Below are 19382 nucleotides of genomic sequence, written 5' to 3'. Positions count from 1 at the left end.
TATATAAACATTTTTCTAGAAATTTTGAACAAAATTTTACCATTTATTAAGTAATCTGAAAAGAGAAAAATATATTCAACTGCAAAAATAAGATTGAATGAAACTTATTTAAGAAAATATATCACAAATTCAAATTTGAGTCATGTAAATGCTCCATTAATGAGTCATGTAAATGCTCCATTAATGTAGAGAGAGAAAAAGAAAGATTGTTAAGGATACTGAGGAGGTGTAGGGTATTTTTGGAATAAAAGAAAATAGTGAGGAAGTGTAAAATATTTTTGAAATAAATTAAAATAATGGGGAGATACAGGACCTACTTGGGGAGGTGGAGGGAGCAACACCCTCTTACTGAGCAAGCACTCTCCAATATTTGGTAGCCTGTTTGGGAAGCTTCAATTTAGAGTGTTCAGCGTATATGGGTGTTGCTCCCTACACCCCCACATAGTGCTTTCTGCACCTCCCCATTCCATTTTTATCCTTCTATGATATTTAATTTTGTGTGATTAAAAATTCTAACTTTATAAAATATATACTGAAACGGATTTCAGTATTCGTAATATTCTTAAACTATGTCAGGAACGGATATCGACATCCGTTGGATATCATCTACATCCCTTCAAGCATAAAATTACGAACATTAGTATCTCTTAAAACTGGAACCACGAATCCAGAAAAGCTATGGATCACGAAATCATATTCCCAACATAGAAGAAGAAGCTGAGAAGGGAAAAGTAGCAAAGTAGAGATTTTGATAACAAGGAAAAAAGCTGAAATTAAATCGTGAGAGAGAAGAAGAAATATGGTTAAGAAAGAAGAGGAGTGAGTGGCGTCAGGAGTTATATTTGAATGAGAAAGAGAGAGTTTAGTGAGATGGTTATGAACTAGGGGATGGTTTGGAGAGAGGTTGGAGATGAAGAAGTGGTGATTAGGTTGGAGGTCACTGGTATGAAAGTATGGAAAAGAAGAATAAATAAAAATGAGAAGTAAAATATTGGAATTTGGAGAAAAGAATGGTATGTGAGGAACGAAGGGGTTATGTGGGGGTTTGGGGGTAATGCCACAGCAATAAAGAAGAGAATAGGGTTTTAAATTAAAATAAGTAAAAGTAAAAAATAAATATTTATATAAAATAAAAAAAAGGTTATTTTTGTAATTAAAAAAAGTTATAAAAAGTTGGAGAAGTGGTGGGAGCAAACGTGAGGGTGGAGGGAATAACACCCGGCGTATATTTGGTTCACTGGTTGGGCCTTAAGATCCATTCCAGAAATATGTTATGCTGCTGTCCTGCCTATTGCATCATTACCAACTCCACCTTCTTACCCATAGTGAGACAGATAAGTGTTTGTTTGAGAATGTTATTATCATCTCATAATAAGAATAATATGATTTAAATATTTCTTAAGTAACTTTTGCATGTAAATAACTTGTGGACAATATGGATGATCATGCAGGAACGTAACCTATGGATTCCTATTTGTGACCTACAACATTAGGGCAGGGAAAAAATACTGAACTGTATTATATTATAATTAATTATACTTTATTATATTAAAAAGAATTGTTTTTACTATAACTTAAATATATTGTTTTATGTAAAAACTGAACTTAATCAAATTTTAGTTTAGTTAACTGCAGTTAATTGTATTGTCATACGTCAACAATAATCACTTTGTCCTAAAATAATTATAGTTTCTTTTTAATTTTTTCTCTTATGTAATTATTTACAAGTAAATTTATATAAGAAAATGGTTTACTTTGTTACAAAAGTGAAAAACTTTGAGTTAATTTATCTTTAAATTTAATTTGTTATATGTTAATTCAAATAAATTAAATTTAGCTATTTCATGGTTAACATTGTCTTTTTACGCATTTGGTATTAGATTAAGTTTATATAAATTGTACTAAATATATTAATTTTATTTTCCAGAAATATTTATAGAAGAAAAATTAAAAAAAAAATCTTTTTTCTATAAACTACATATAATTTATACCTTAAAAATTAAGATGAAATTTTACAAATAAATTTATACATAAACTAATTAATTTATATACTCAGGTGGCATTTTTTTTCTTTCTAATAAGAGTATTTTTCCTCTAAAAAAAGTAAAAATAGTATAGTAGTTAAAATTAGTGCAGTTTACAAATCAGATAGTAATTTAGTTTAGTTTATATTGTAGTTTAGTACAATTTACAATTCAGTTAGTAGTTCAGTTCAATTTATATTGTAATTTAGTACAATTTACAATTCAGTTAGTAGTTCAGTTCAATTTATATTGTAGTTTAGTACAATTTAGTACTTCAGTTTGATAAAACAAAAAACAGTTCAGTTTGTCTGAACTATTTTACAGTTCAGTTTATACAAATTAATTTTTAGTTCAATACAGTGCAGTACAGTTCCATTTTTCCATCCTTATACAACATATCTACCCTTTTTGAGTACTTGAAAATAGGATCGCCAATTAGAACATGGTGGAACAACCAAGTTATGGCAAGAATAACAACCATAAAATGCTTGGTTTTTTGGAATTTTGGCAATCCTAGTGAAGCGACTGAGGATGTCTGACACTGGCTTTGAATTATCAAGGAAAGACCAAACATTATTAAATGACAACACTAATGAAAATGATGGTTGTTTCTGCTGTACGGGTCTAGATAAATGTGCATTAAAGGTAGTGATAGAGTGAGAGTGGAATAAATGTGCATTAAATGTGTCTGCCTACATCTTACCTTTGACTCTTATTTATAGTTTCCTTTATGGGCCCATGATTAGCAAAGTCTTAATCACGGTCCAATTACTGGCCTGCTGAGGTTAATTTAGTTTTACCTTAACCATGGATGTTTACCATATCAATGTCCTTGACCGAACGTCCGCTTGGCCTACTTGTGCGAGCGTTTCGCAGGGACGCCCCGTTTACCCGATATACAGGTTCACGGGCTTTGGTATTTTTTATTTTTGACGTAATGACGTACTGACCGGGCGGCTTGGTGTGACAGCTGTGTCGGGCGTCTTGGTAGTATGGTGAGCATGGAGGATGCCGGGCTACCTTTACGGTGACGAACTCCATGCGAATTCTTCAAAGTTCTCTTATGGACGGGTTTGTGCCCGGCCTTGATTATCGACAGTCATGCGGACACGACAACGTCAAGCCGCATGGGGTTCGTGGGTTGTGGACGTTTGCCGGACCGGACCCTCTCGTAGCCGGGTATGGGCCGGTCGGCTATCTAGGGTACCGTGGTACTTCATTTTCGATGACTCTCCTATGTTTGTACCTGGTACAACCATTTTGCTTCTTCAACTTACAACTTTGGTTATCTTCTGCTATGGATGCCAGCCACAAGCCAAAAGCGGGGCATGGTGGTGTGAGTGAGGTATTCTGTAGTGCATATTTAATTGTTTGTTATTGGTCATTTTTTAAAGGCGTGTTTGGGAAAGGAAAGTTTGGAATTCCTTTATCCACGTTATGCAAGTCGATGCTATTGGTCATTTTGTTTGTTTGCTTTTGTAGAAGTGCCATCACTTATTGAATTATCTACTTATTTGATGTATTTTACCAATAAATTTATATTAAATTTACAAAAGTTATTGAAACTTGTTTTCCATATCTGGTAGTAAACCATTAAAGATTATTTAGTTTCAGGAAAAAATTTATTTGTTGTCATTCTTTATTTTATTAACAAGAAAAAAAAAATAGTTCTGCGTTTTATTTTAAAAGTTATATAAAAACAGAATATTTTCTCAAACTGAATAAATTTTAATAATACAATACAAGTGTAATTGATTTAAATTAATACTTTGCGAAAATATATCATATATTTCTTCTCACATATAAAATGTATATAATTTATTCATTCATGTGTTTATTTTCCATCTTGTTTTTGCTTCATCCTATTCAAGTTTATTTGCATGGAAAGATTTTATAGACCCAAAAGTCAACGCAACAACTGTGATATTATTCATATTTCCCTCCTCCTGAGAAGTGTGCCTTGTAAGACTTTATGTAAATTAAGGGCATTATTGTAATTATATGAAAAAAACAACCACCTATTCATTTTTACTCATTCAAATTAATCACATTAAGGGACTTTTTTTGTCATTCATTTCTTATATGTTTTAATTATTTTTATCTTTTCTTCTCATTTTTTAGTTTCTCACTCTCCCTCTATTCATCCAAAACAAAAACATAAAAGAAAAAAAAATTCAATGTTTTTTTCATGTGAAACATAAGATAAATTGCAAATGAAATAGACACGTGAATATACACTTGATTAGAAAATTAAGATGAATTCTTTAAATTATAAAATTAATTAATAGTAAGAAATTTAATAACTTTGTTATTTATCATGCCTTTATATTTATTTCTATTTTAATCATTATTTTTTAGTAATTATCATTTTAGAAAAATTGAGATTATCATAAAAATATATTTGTATTTTTTTCCTGCAATTTAAACACATGATATATAGTTCTTGCAATAAAAGATAACAAAACATGTGAACTAAGCCCTTTCATTTGTTCTTTCTTTCACACAGAAGAAATTTTAAATTTATTAGTATAAAATTATAAAACCTAAACTTAATATAAATTTTTTAAAAAGTTAGTTAGGAGAGCACAGAAGTTTTAATATCCAAAATGCAAGTGTAACAGAAACTGAATTAGGCCCGGTGGTGGAACAACCAATGTCTCTTAAAAAGTCAAAAACATAATAAATAAACAACACAGAGACAAAGATATTCAACAGAGAAAAAAAAACTAGCCTAAAAACAACAATATAAATTATTAATACAATTTTTTTTCTAATTTTCTTTTTATTGTGAGAATGTTAACACAGTAAAAAAAAATCATTATTTTATATTAATAATACACATATATAAGATTAAGATACTATTGAAAAATAATTATACCTTTTGAACATGTGATCTAAGATTACTGAAAAATAGACATAAAATAAGTCACTTTTTTAAATATATATTAGTACTAGGATAAGATAAAAATAATTGAAAATAAATATATATTTTTTAAAGAATTTAACGAGATACAGAGAAGAATAAATACAGAAGGAAGCGAAGAAGAAGAAGAGGAGGAGGAGATTGTCTATCATTACCGACTTCAATTTCTCTCTTCTTTGACACTTTTCAGCACATCACTGCATAATTCAGAGTGCAGAGTTTGTGAGAGAGATGGGTTTGAATTGTGGCGGCGTTGTGGTGAGGTTTGGTTTGTGGGTGGTGGCGCTGTCCATTTCCGGCTACATAGTGGGTCCTCCTCTCTACTGGCACCTCGTTGAACTCCTCAACCATTCTTCTTCCTCTTGCACTCCCTGCGTCTGTGATTGTTCTTCCCAACCCATCATTTCCATTCCCCAATGTATATATACTTTCCCTCTAGTTCAATTCCACCCCTTTTACCTTTTTCCTTTTCTGCCTTCAACATCTTATCAATTTCTTCTTTCTTCAAAATAACATCTTTCATCATTCATGTCTTCCAATTTAGATCTGCTTCTTCTTCTTTTTTTCTTTGTTTCGTTATTCCTGCTACTTCTGGATTGAAATGTGTTCTGGGTCTCTCAAGTTGCATCACGATACGGGGACTTATTAAGTGGCATAAACAATTTTCAATTGGCTTGCCCTAGCTTAATTAGGCTGTAACTTTCCTTAATTAAATATTAATCTCTTGTATAATGATACTGTGAAAGTAAATTTTTTTAATTAATTACCAGTGTCCCCTTTTGCTTGGTTATGTGTGGTTGTCACTTAGCATTCACCATGAAATTGCTTAGCCTGTTTGTATTATAAATTAAGAGAAATACTAACCTAAGCCCAATAGTCTTGTAATTGAGACTGTTGTTTCATTATGATTGTTGTTGCGTTCTCTTGATTGCACACCAAGTCAATCATGTGCTTATTCCAGTTTTTTTTTTATCTGTATTTATGCAGGGCTTAGCAACTCTTCGTTTGAAGGTTGGTTTCTTTCTGATTTCCTGAATGAATTCCTGTGAAATATCTCAGCTGATGTATTGCGCATGAGTAAACCTTTCTTTATTATTTTCACCTCTCTATGACTGACTGAATCTGAAGCATATTTGTGTGATGACAAGAGCCGAGTTACATAGTTACTCTCACTCATTTAATAAGCTAACTCGTTTCTTTTTAGGTTGGGTGAACTATCAGGATGTGAAATCTCATGTGCCTTTTTGTGTATTTTCCCTTTATAAAATTTGATTCATTTTTTGTTTTGTGGTATGTAATATAGAGTTCTGATTTATGTCAACCTAGTATTCTACAGTGCTAAACAAAATTTCGGTACTCGGCTAGTGTTGAAAACCATTTTCTCTGAAGCAGCATATAATATGTTGTGTTCAAATGAAGGAACAAACTTGTTTGAGTGACATGGTATTCATGATTTGGTGTGATGCATCATTTTCATCAGTAATAGAAAATGGTCATGAAGTTAACATGAGGGAATTTTTATAGATGAACTTATTCATAAGTTAATTTATAGTTCATGAAAAAAATTTCTTCTTTTTTCCTATGAGTATTTTTATACAATTTTTTTCAAACAAAGTCTTGTATTTGATATTTGTCTGTATGAAGAAGAGGACAGAATTTTTATTTTGCCTTCAGCTGTGTCATCAGAGCATGCTGTTTCTATGACTGTTTTTCATATCCAACTGCTGTTTCTTCTCTTGATTAATTGAATTGTCATTTAGATTGTGCAAAGCACGATCCAAAGGTGGATGGAGACTCAGAAAACAATGTTGCAGAGCTCCTGTCAGAAGAACTAAATCTCCGGGAAACTGAAGCTTTGAAAAATCAGCATCGTGCTGACATGGGTCTGCTGGAATCTAAGAAGATTGCATCTCAGTATCAAAAAGAAGCAGACAAGTGTAATTCAGGAATGGAAACATGTGAGGAAGCCAGGGAAAAGGCTGAGATGGCCTTACTGGCTCAGAAGAAACTCTCTGCATTATGGGAACTGAGAGCTCGTCACAAAGGATGGCAAGAAGGGCTTGCCAAATCTAATTCTCGCTCTAAAGGGAAACTGCACTCTACTTAGACTACTGTGGCCTACATACTAGTTTCAAATGGAAGTTATATATAGTTGGGGTAGTAGCGAATCATCATAGGTCCCATATAATTGTGGTATATCCTTTAAGAGTCAAAACAGTAAAAGTGTTAGGTTTATATAGTTGGGGTAGTAGCGAATCATCATATTTCTAACCTCCATTTTTGGTACTTACTATATATTTAAGACAGTTGAAAACTGAAAAGTGTTAGGTTTTAGTGACAAACTTCTTACATAACAAAATTGTGTGACTACTTGTTTCTGAAAGTTCTGGTTTGAAAGTCGATTCTGACTGTAGCTTATTCTAGAAATATGGCATTGAACTACAGAGATACCATTTTTGTTTGCCTGAGGTGTGCATTAAACCAAACTGAAAGCAAGCGACCTAATTGTTTATGCACTGAGGAAGGATTAGTTATTAATAAAAGGATTTATGCAGACATATTTAGATAAATTTCTTCATACATATCTAAGATAGTTTTACCATATGGTAAAATTGATTTATACAGTTTATAGAAATTATTGTGTTAGGTTTCTTAGAAAATGATTTTTGAAGTATACATAAATTCTTTCTAACTTGTAGAAAAAACTTATTCTATTTTTGTCTAATTCTTTTAGAATTACTCAAACAAGTCCTGTATTATAAAATGCATTGAACCAAAGGGAAGACTTGTTATATGGCTTATGTGGAATTAGCCAATAAGCAATTATATTTGCCTTTTTTTTTTTCAAAAATAAATTTACATAAAAATGAACTTAAATCTATCGAGATAAGAATATCACCGATCATTTTATCAAAGTTGCCAAAAAAATATGTTGAGCTTCGGGTAGGAATTTGGGAATGTCTCAAATCAATATATCAAGCACTATGCACTTTATGTCACGTGTCCATGCAAACCTTAGTTTTAACGAGCGTCGTCATACTTTTACTTCAGATTTAAAAAAGATAAAAAGATATATCACAGTGGTATGAAAGAGTAGCATATTCTTGCATTTAAACTCTTGGATAAAAAGATATCATTATCAGCACGTGTGTGCATAGATTAAGTAGTATCTCCACGTGGAAAATACAAATTTAGCCTTGAGTTCACTTAGACTTTTGAAGGGCAGTGATGGAACTGCCGTCGACGGTTATGGAATCATACCTGCGAAACAGGTGAGCCACAATCAAGGCCGCGGTGAGGGTGACAACGTCCTTGCCGGCGCACTGTTTATTGGAAAGAGTGGGTGACCCACTTTGAGGCCCATTGGACCAGTACAAGTAGTCCAGCAACTGGGCCCCTTTTTCCTTCGTGAACCGGTCCGGCTTGAAGAGGTCCGGTTCGTCGAAGATGAGAGAGTCTCTCATGACGAGCTTCTGGTAGCCGCATAGCAACTCCCCCTTCTTCACGTCGTAAACGGAGTCGTGAGAAGTCAAACGGAAGTCCTTTCGGGCACGACCGAACTGCAGCGGAACCGGAGGGTTCATACGCAGCGTTTCGTAGACCACCGATTGGACGAGAGGCATCTCTTTGACGGAGTCAAAGGTCAGCGTCGAGCCGCCGTTTTCCCTGGCTTCCTTCTTCAGCTTCTCCTGCAACGCGGAGTCTTTCGTTACGGCATCAATCAAAGATGGGAGGAAAACGGTGAAGCCCCCGAAGGAATTGAACCCTAGCACGAAGAGTAGGTTGTGGATTGCCTCTTCTTGGGTCAACCCGAACCCGATTTCGCCTCTGTTTATGGCATCCTTCCCTGTTACGTTATTTGCATCACCCATTCAGCAATTTCATCAGTGCATGAACATTAAAAGTACGGCAAACATTAAAATAAAAGTAGGATACTGTACGAGGATGACCTTGTTGCTTGATGAAGTTATAGATGTTGTTGTAGTCTCCACTAACGAGAAATGAAGGGTAAGCGAAGGAATGAAGGAAGATTTCTTCAAGTGGTTGGAGTATGCCGATGCTGGTAATGGGGAGGAGCTGAAGGGCAAGCCATCGATTAATCATGGCATGGCCTGACTCTGCGATTTTTGGGTCACGAGAAGTGTCTGCACCTGCCAGAACTTTGCAGAGGAAAGTGAAGAGAAATTGTTGCAGAGGGAACAAATAGGACGCAGATGAAGATTTTGAGACTGTTGATTCGATGTTGTCCCAGAATACGTCTAGTTTGGACACTAGTTCTGATGCCCATATTCCCGAGCTTCGTTTCAGGATATCTATTATGTAGCCCTTTACCTGCATACGTAAAAACCATGGATGACAAAAAGAGCTCTGATGTTTATTCTTCTGAGGACTCATTTACCATTCTCTAAGTTTCTAAACTTCATTCAAATTCAATCTTCTTCTTTCCCTCATATTTCAGTTACTCTCTTTTTGTGTTTAAAATAGTTAACATCAAATATTGTAACGGTATTAGATAGTCAAGAACACCTTTTTTTTTTGTTTTTTGTCTGTCTCTTATTTTCTCCTGCGTCTCTCTCGATCAAAACTTGATATGAATTGTACTGTATGGCCGCCTATTCTTAAATCTTCGTGTTTACCAAACTCTATCAAGAAGGTTAAATGAAGATCAGTTCTTAAGGTCACACAATCGGGTCTGAAATGGGTAACAAAAACCCAATCAATTAATTCCCTTAAACAGGACAGTGACTTTAATAATAAATGAGTTCGAAAAAGTCCCACCTCAATTGCAAATCACAACAGAAATCATTGCTTAAAAAATTGACAGAAAAATACCGTTTTATAATAGAATTGGCTTTGACATAGATTTATAACGTCGGTGGGACAAAGCCAAAACTATGAATGACATAAATTTGTAATAGTGCAAAATTTCTTTTTAATAATATCATATTTTCTTTATTATAATTCTTTATTTATTTTTATTAAAAGAAGTTTGAAATAATAAGAAAATAGATACGAGAATATACCTATTATTCAATAATAATAATAAAATGAGATAAAAATATTATACTCATCAAATACTAACATAGAGATGAGAATGAAGATAGATTTTTTCTTTTAAAATAGATATGAAATAATGAAATATGTGGTAGCTAAAACAAATAACGTCTAAAACATTTACAAAAATCATTTTGCTTTAAAAGTCATCATTATAAAAGTTTTCAATAAATATACTAAAAGAGCTTATTCTAAGAATTTATAACTTATAAAAGTTATCTTAACTTTTAATTTCTAGTTTATTCAATTTTCTTCTAATATTTTCCATTATATATATATATATATATATATATATATATATATATTGTTATTTTTAACTTTTTTTCATCAATTATTACAAATTTCAATTTTTGAGAGATAATTAATCATTACAGTATCTTCTATATTTGATAGGTTAGCTTTTAGTTTACCATGAAAGATTTAATAGTACAACTAATTAGATAAAAATTTAATATTAATCAAACATCATTTAGCACATTATATATAACATTTTCCTTTTTTTTCTTTACTTTAATGTTTGTCAATCTATTTTTGTCATCATATCCAATCCGTCATACTAACATTAAAAATAGAATAAAAGAAGTTTATCTACTAACTTGTTTTTCATTTAAAAATTAAAATTATTTACTTTAAATTAACTTTAGCTATATTTTTTATTTAAATAATTAATATTTATAAATTAAATTAAAATTTTAATTTGATAAAATAAATTAAATATTTTAATTTATTTACATAAAATACTAATTAATTAATTAAGAACTTAAAAATATTTATAAAATTATATGTAGCTTTAAAATAATAATATCTACAAAATTTAATTTAAAATTTTCCTACATTTCCCAGCAACACAAATCAAAATAACAAATTGTGCATCCTTGCAGACCACATAATAATGATCCTCTTAGCCGTTTCATTTTCCACTGTACTGTGTAAACGGTCCAGTCCACTACAAACTACGACGTATCACTTACCTAGACCTAACCAAAACATCTTTGTTTTCTTCCTACCATAATTATTTTCTTTTCATCTCAATTTGTTTCCATGCATACATATAACAAATAATACAAAAACCTTCTGGTCCAAGTTTTTGTTTTATTATTCTTTGCCGATAAAAAAAACGTGATTAATATTATGAATAGGAAAAACACATACGTCATAGCTAGCTTGTAATTAGTTTATTTCATTTTCCGTTTCAAATATATTTTTTAAATATAAATTTAAATAAATCAATAAAGTTATTGTGAAAATATAAGGAATATTGTGAATATCATTCCAAAACAGATAATTCCACACAGTTTTCTTTTGTTATCATTTCTAGGCAGTGAAAAATCTAACTGAAACTTCAATTTGTTGGGCTAAATTGCGCAAATTAACGATTCAGAAACAAAAATTGAATGAGTAGATGAAGTAGAAGAAGAGTACCTTGGAATGTTGAGGATCGGAGGGATCCTGGTAGACGCCGACCCTCATATTTCCGGTGAAGCTGACGTCGGGGACAAAGTCTCCGACGAGAACGTCCTTCTTGTCGACGAGGTCGATGTCGAAGAGGTGGGAGAAAGATTTGACATCGAGAACTGCGATGACGTTGGGATTAACGTTGACGAAGAAGGGGAAGGTGGGAGGAACATTGGTGCGGAACACCGTGCTCTTATACTTCTCCATTCGGTTCTTGAAGAAGCTCTCCGGCTTCTGGAACCAGAAGTAGTCGAGTCGGTCCGATAAGGGGCCGAGCAACGGGAACCCGTAGCTTCCCGGAATCTGGCGGATGGGGAGATCTGCGGCAATCGCCGCCGTTACCAGAGATGGGGGTGATAATGACATGGTGAAGGGAAGGCAGTAGTGATAACTGTGCTTTGATGTAATAATGAGCAGAAATGAAGAGTTAAAGATATTTATTATTGTTTTTGTTTTCTCATGGAAGTGCGAACATGTTGTGATAAGGGTCTAACGAATCGGGGGCAACCATGTCTCCGCCTTTACGTCTGTTCATTGACGAGTCGTGTCTCTCTACTTATAACTCAAACGTCACACTCGAACAGTACGTAAATCGTATCGTATGTGTGGTTTTATTTTTATTATAATAAAAAAATAATATAAATATATTTTACAATAAAAGTAAATTTTATTTATTTTATATTTTTTATCATAAATAATTATTTTAATTTAAAATATCAAATAAAAATTATTAAATTTAAAAAAACAGTCATTAAAAAGATAAGGTTGCTAAGTCAATTATTTTAATTTTAAAAATAATTATTTTTTAAAAGATAACACTGAAAAACAAAAATGTGAACATCGAACTATAACTCATTTATATGAAGATGTAGATTTTAATCTTCGGATAAAAAAAGAGTAATTCATTTATCCTTATTATTGATTATCCGTAATTTTATTCATTAGTATTAATTTAATGCTCTATTTTCTTCAAAGCTTCTCTTCGTATCATCTTTTCACTTCTTTTTTGTCATTCTTTAATTTTCTGAAACCGATTGATTGTTGTGTTTTCGAGAGATTAAATTCTAAATGAACAAAAAATTAAAAAATTAAAGAGGAAACAAGTAAAAGTGAAAAAATGAGAAAAAGACAAATGAAAAGAAAATATTTTTTTATTCAAGAGAAAAAGTATTTTATTTAGCTTAATTATTAGGAATGTTAAGAATTAGTCAAATAAAATCTCGTTTTATGTGGGATTTTTTACGTGTCAATTAAGGATTTAGGATAACTCTTTATTTATTGCATTTTTCAGTTTTGATTTTTGATGTATTGGCTATTTAATAGCATGATCTTTGTATTCAACATAGCACAATATTTTCTTTCAAATTAACTCTCTTACATAAACACTCTACGTTAACATTTGGTATCAGAGCCTCTTAAGGGGTTCTGGAGAAGATCAGTCTTCTCAATTTTAAACACCAGCAGTGGCTACAAAAAGAACCTTCATTCAACCAGTAATGCCAAGATTTGATGGCCACTACAGTCATTGGACGATGCTTATGGAAAATTTTCTTCGATCAAAGGAGTTTTGGGTTGTGGTGGAAAATGGAGTTTCTGCAGCAGCAGAAGGTGTCACTTTGTCTGAGGCACAAAAGAAAAATTATGAAGAACAAAAGTTGAAGGATCTTAAAGCTAAGAATTATCTCTTTCAGGCTTTAGATTGCTCCATTTTGGAAACTATAATAAACAAAGATACATCAAAAAGTATTTGGAACTCCATGAAGAAGAAGAATGAAGGAGAATCTGTGAATACCTTGCTCGTGTTCTTGTTATTAGTAACAAGATGAAAGCCAATGGTGATGATTTGAAAGAAGTTGCAGTGGTAAAAGATTTTAAGGTCAATGACACCAAAGTCCAATTATGTTGTGTGTTCCATTGAAGAATCCAAAGATACAAGTATATTGTCGATTTATGAGTTGCAAAGCAGTTTACTTGTGCACGAACAACGCATGAGTAACACTATCCATGAAGAACATGCTCTAACAGTGACTCAGAGCAACCAATATGCTGGTTTTACAGGACGAGGAAGAGGGCGTTGGAACTCTGGAGGTAGAGGTCGTGGAAGAAGCAGGCAAAATATTAATAAAGCAACCGTGGAATGCTATAATTGTCACAGGCTTGGGCAGTTTTAGTGGGAATGTAAACAAGGGGTGACAAACTTTGCTGAAATTCATGCAGAAAGTGCTAAAGAACACATGTTGTTGATGGCTTATGTTGAAGCAAAGCAGTAGCAAAAGACAGATATATGGTTTCTTGATTCCGGGTGCAATAATCATATGTGCGACAAAAAGGAATATTTTTTTGAGCTTGATGAGAACTTCTCAGATTCAGTAAAGCTGGGAAATAATTCAAATATGGTGGTCAGTGGGAAAGGCAACATCAAACTTGATGTAAATGGAGTTATTAGCATCATATCAAGAGTTTTCTTTGTTCCAGAATTAAAGAACAATTTATTGAGTCTAGGAAAATTGCAAGAGAAGGGACTGAGCATTTTGTTTCAACAGGGGAAATGCAAAATATATCATCCAGAAAAAGGTTTGATCATACAATCTACTATTTCATCAAATCGGATGTTTATCTTGCATGTCATCTCCCTACCTATAGCACCTACTTGTTTTAACACAACTACAGAAGATGTAGCGCAGCTGTGGCATTGCAGGTTTGGCCATTTAAGCTTCAAAGACTTACAGACTCTACAACAAAAAGGAATGATGGAAGGTTTACCACTGCTTAAACCACCCTCTAAGTTATGCAAAGATTGTCTAATTGGAAAACAACATTGAGATTCATTTCCCATGAGAAGTTCTTGGAGAGCTTCACAGATTCTTCAGCTTGTTCATGCTGACATTTGCGGACCCATTAAGCCAGCCTCAAATAGCAAGAAAAGGTATTTGCTTACTTTTATAGATGATTTTAGTCAAAAAACTTTGGTTCATTTTTTGGCAGAAAAATCAGAGGCCTTTACTGTCTTCAAAATCTTTAAATTACATGTTGAGAAAGCAACAAATTTGACACTCAAAGGTTTACACACAGATTGTGGTGGAGAGTTCACCTCTCAAGAATTCAATAATCTTTGCAATGGGCATGGAGTGTTGTAGAACAGAAGAATCAGACAATCATGAATATGGTTCGCAGCATGCTATCTGAAAAGAAAGTGCCTAATACATTATGGCCAGAAGTAGTAAATTGGTTGTGCATGTGTTAAATCGTTGTCCAACGCTAGCAGTAAAGGACAAAACACCAGAAGAAGCCTGAAGTGGAATCAAGCCATCAATCAATCATTTCAGAATCTTTGGTTGTGTCTCTTATGCTTACGTACCTGATAATTTAAGATTTAAACTAGATGAAAAAAGCTTGAAGTGTATTTTACTTGGAATCAGTGACGAATCAAAGGCATACAAGCTTTATGATCCTATCTCACAAAGGATTATAGTAAGTAGAGATGTGGTTTTTGCAGAAAATGAAGCATGGGAATGGAACAATCATGAGTCCACTACTATTTGTGAGCTAGAATGGGAAGATGATGACAAAGTTGTTTTAGAAGAATCTTCTGTAGAAGATGTTGATGATGCACAATCGGAGGAGTTTCTTGTTGCACCACCGAAGGAGTCTCTTGCCACTAATCAAGAGACTTCTGAAGCTCTTATGGAAGGGAGGAGTAGGAAGCAATAAACTTGGCTAAGAGACTACATGTCTGAAGAAGGGTCGTCTGATGAAGAAGTTATCTTTTACTCTGCATTCTTTGCCTTGTATATTACTGGTGCTAACCCACTCAATTTTGAAGAAGCTGTGAAGATAGAAAAATAGAGAAATGCCATGGATACAGAGATTAAGGCGATTGAAAAAAAATGGCACTTGGGAATTAATTGATCAGCCAAAAGGAGCTAAAGTAGTTGGAGTAAAGTGGGTTTACAAGACCAAACTCAATGAAAAGGGAGAAGTTGACAAGTTTAAAGCAAGGCTGGTAGTGAAAGGATATGTGCAACAGTACGGTATAGGTTATACAGAAGTTTTTGCTCCAGTAGCTTATATGGAGACTGTGCGGTTGGTAATTGCATTTGCAACACAAAAAAGATGGACCATATATCAACTAGATGTGAAGTCTGGCCTTTTACATGGAGAATTAGCTGGATATGTCTTTGTTGAGCAACCCCGTGGTTATGTGCAAAAAGGGAAAGAAGAAAAGGTGTACAAATTAAAGAAAGCTCTTTATGGGCTTAAAGAGGCTCCCCGTGTTTAGTACAACCGCATTGAAGCATATTTTATTAAGGAAGGTTTTAAAAAATGTGAATATGAGAATACTTTTTTTTGTTAAACAAAACAAAAGGAGTAGCATGCTCATTGTAAGCTTATATGTTAATGACAATAAATGATGAATTGATGTTTACTGAGTTTAAGAACTCAATGATGATTGAGTTTGACATGATTGCTCTTGAAAAAGTAAAATATATTTAAGTCTTAAAATCTTATAGATAAAAAAATTTTCTTAAAAATCTTTATAAAAAAACATTTTAAATATCATACTAGTCAAATGTTTTTTTATATTACTTACTAATATGTAATTCAACATTTAATATTGAGAGTAAAATATTTTGTGTAAAAAAATAAACAATTAATAAAAGTATTAAAAAATATATTTACATGTGATACATAAAAACTATTTGAATAATTGTAGTTAATAATATATAATTTAAATATAATGATGTAAAGACTATGTGAGTAGATTTGATAATATACAACAAACAAAAATTAGAAGATTTAAAAGAAAAAATTGATAGTAAAATAAATATACGTTGAAAACACAAGTGATAAAGAGTGATGTGATGAAAGTATAATGAATTATATAAGAGAAGTGTATATATGAATGATTGGGATTGTCGACGGAAAGAGTATTTAATTCTGGTTGCTATCAAATACCATACGTGGCAAATAATAGTGATAGAGAATAAAAATATTCCGATTAGTTATAAAAATTTTACTGTAATTGGAGACAAAGACATAAAAAACAGTGTAGAGAGACTCGATAAGATGTGAAATTAAGAAATTGCATTTGATGCTAATCACTATTTAAGTTCTCGTTAAAATTACACTATCGCAAATAATTAATCTAGAAAATTATTAATTGTTTTGGATATTAATATTAAAAAATATCGACTGTTAAACCTTATCCTGGATTATAGAAAATAAAATATCGACTGTAAAATTATCGCAAATAACTTGTTATGATTATTATCTCTAATTATAATTGATTATCTCAATCATTAACAAAATAAAACTGTTTTCAAAGCTAACTCTTTTTAAATACTTATGAATGTTTGAGCTCTTTTGTAAAAATAAATTTCTTAAAAAAATCGTCTTTTACATTTAAAAAAAAAAACTTTATTAGTCAAGATCATCAATTAAAATTATGTTAATCAAAATTGATTTTCAAGATTTTTACAAATAATTGATTATTTTAATAAATAATTAGTTATATTGTGTAATATCAAAAATTACATTTTCACAAATAATCCATTATGATTAACAATAATAGATTATAGCAATTCAAAATGTTTTTTTGATTTACATAACGAATATAATAATATATCAGTAACAATAAAATGTTTTCAAACTTCTCTAAAAGGAGAAGCATTCTATTATTTTCAAATAATTACGAAAAGTTTTAGTTATTTTCTTTAACGATATTACGTGAAGAATACTCTACATTTTGAACAAACTTCAAGTGATATCCTCTTTGTATCTATACAGAATATTACGTAATTATGGATATTTAAGTATTTTTAGTAACTTTGTTCCTTTTTGAAAAGTGTTTCAAGAAAGATTTTAATTTTTTGTATATTGGTATTTTAGAAATTCTTGTAACTAAATCATTCATGAAGATAGTAAAAAGGTTAAAATACCTTTTTACTCCTCAAATTCGAATCGGAATTTTTGTTTTGTCCCCAGTTTCAAAAATGAAGCTTTTTGTTCCCCATGTTTTCAATTTTGAGCAGAATCGGTCCCTTGTTAACGGCGTTAACTTTTCTTCTTTTTCCTCTGCTATTCCTAACACTTCTTTTTCTCTCTCCTATTTCTCTTCTCTCCTATTTTTTATTTTATTTTATTTTGTTTTATTATTTTTATTTTACTTTGATTTAGTTTAGTTTTTTATCTGATTTGAGTTGATTTTTTATATTCTTTTTGAAAAAAAAAATAATAAAAAAAAATAATAATAAAAAAAGAAAAGAGGCACGTGAGTCCCTGGAAAAACCCTTAACGACCGAAGGAGATTTTCGGTTTTTGATTCCCAATTCACTTCACACACTCCGGGTAGCTACATCACACACACCACGCCTGGTTGCGGAGGGGATCATCCAATCCACTGCACCTATTATGCCCAGCAAGAAAGCCATTATACGCAAGAAAGCCATTATACAGATACACAAAAGAGAAGAAACAAAAGACAGAGAAAACGGCCTGCTGCATTGTGTTCTTCCTTTCATGTTTGTTGTTGCTCTGTTTAAGTATGGTTGTTGTGCTACTTTTCCCTTTATCCATCATTATCTTCGACTGAAATTGACAAGCTATCATCAAATGAAAAATATTATCGAATAATCACAAACCCAAAGCCATCCAAAACACGTACAAGATCACAAACACAAAATCACTGCCAAGCAACTCTGTCTCACTGAATGACCNAATCAAAGATGGAAGTCNAGAAAATGGGAGATGGCATTCTCTGAGGCTTATTGCTGGGAACTATTGTTGGCGGTGGCTTCCCCGAAATCGAAGAAGAAGGGGATTTCCCCGTTTGCAAGTGCGAAGGAGAGAGGAGGAGAATCCCGTGTGATCCTTAAGGGATTTGGCCGCGACGAAGAAGGGCTATTGTGGACGACATTGAGGGCAATAGATCTCGTCGGCGGTGGGGAGAAAGCGTCTCGGGGTGCGACGGTGTTGGTCCGGCGAGATGGACGCTTTGGCAGCGTCTTTGGCGATTGAGATGGTGGTCGTTGGCGACGCTTTTGGTGGTGTCGCAGTGACCGTGAGGTGGCATCCGGCGTCACAGTTTGGCTGGTGGAAGATGGAGGGGACGTCTTTTGGGAGAGAAGTCTGAGGATGGGTTTGGAGTTCTCTTCAAATGAGAACCTCCCAGAGGGTTTGGGGGTGAGGAAACCCTAAGGTTTCTGAAGAGGGGGATTGGGCCCTGGTTTTTTTTTTTATTTTTTTTATTTTATGTTATAATGATGTTGTAACAGTGAGAGAGAAGAGAAATAGGAGAGAGAAAAAGAAGTGTCAGAAATAGTAGAGGAGAGAGAAGAAAAGTTAACGTCGTTAGCATCTACTTAACGGAATGGACCGATTACACTCAAAATTAAAAACATGAGGACCAAAGGGCTTCATTTTTTAAACTGGAGACAAAACGAAAATTCCGATTCGAACTTGGGGACTAAAAAGATATTTTAACCTAGTAAAAAACAATAGTTATAGTTGTTTGAATTAATTCAATTAAGGTTTTTAAATGGGTTAAATATGTTTTTAGTCACTATATTTTGGAATGATTTTAATTTTAGTCCATTTTCAAACTATGGTACAATTTAGTCCTTCAACTTTAGAAAAATCTAGTTTTAATTTTTTTTACTAATTTTTTTTAACTTTATTTATTGTTTCAAACATGATTCATTATAACTTTGGATTGTTTATCCTGTTTGACACATTATCTATATAAAAGTCTTACATATTTCTTTTCATCTTCACTGTATATACTATCATGATTTTTCTTATTTTATAGTAATATTATTGCTTATTGTCATCAAAATTTTAAGAATATTTTTTTTAATAAGGAGTCGTTTATTTTACCAATTCACTCGTTTTACTTCATATTTTAGTTATACTTTTACTTTCGAACA

The 19382-nt window shown here is 32.4% G+C and overlaps 2 protein-coding genes across 3 annotated transcripts; one reads left to right on the top strand and one right to left on the bottom strand.

The window, feature by feature from the left end:
* Nucleotides 1–5044: 5044 nt before the first annotated feature.
* LOC106753096 lies at nucleotides 5045–7347 on the top strand. Of its 2 annotated transcripts, XM_014634888.2 has the most exons (3): nucleotides 5050–5365; nucleotides 5935–5958; nucleotides 6708–7347. In XM_014634888.2, exons 1-3 carry the CDS (start codon nucleotides 5179–5181, stop codon nucleotides 7052–7054), a joined length of 558 nt encoding a protein of 185 aa, XP_014490374.1. In that variant the 5' UTR covers nucleotides 5050–5178; the 3' UTR covers nucleotides 7055–7347. The 2 variants fall into 2 exon arrangements, with proteins under 2 accessions (XP_022633123.1, XP_014490374.1); XM_022777402.1 differs by lacking the exon at nucleotides 5935–5958 and having other exon boundaries at nucleotides 5045–5365.
* A 681-nt stretch (nucleotides 7348–8028) lies between these two features.
* Nucleotides 8029–11991, bottom strand: LOC106753095 (linolenate hydroperoxide lyase, chloroplastic). Its single transcript, XM_014634887.2, has 3 exons — nucleotides 11425–11991; nucleotides 8898–9279; nucleotides 8029–8794 (listed from the first exon to the last, which is right to left on the bottom strand). Exons 1-3 carry the CDS (start codon nucleotides 11821–11823, stop codon nucleotides 8151–8153), a joined length of 1425 nt encoding a protein of 474 aa, XP_014490373.1. The 5' UTR covers nucleotides 11824–11991; the 3' UTR covers nucleotides 8029–8150.
* Nucleotides 11992–19382: the final 7391 nt, after the last annotated feature.

The sequence above is a fragment of the Vigna radiata genome, unplaced genomic scaffold (assembly GCF_000741045.1).
Source record: "Vigna radiata var. radiata cultivar VC1973A unplaced genomic scaffold, Vradiata_ver6 scaffold_234, whole genome shotgun sequence".
Lineage (NCBI taxonomy): Eukaryota > Viridiplantae > Streptophyta > Magnoliopsida > Fabales > Fabaceae > Vigna > Vigna radiata.
Note: the sequence above shows the minus strand (reverse complement) of the source record. Positions and strands in the feature narration are given on the sequence as shown.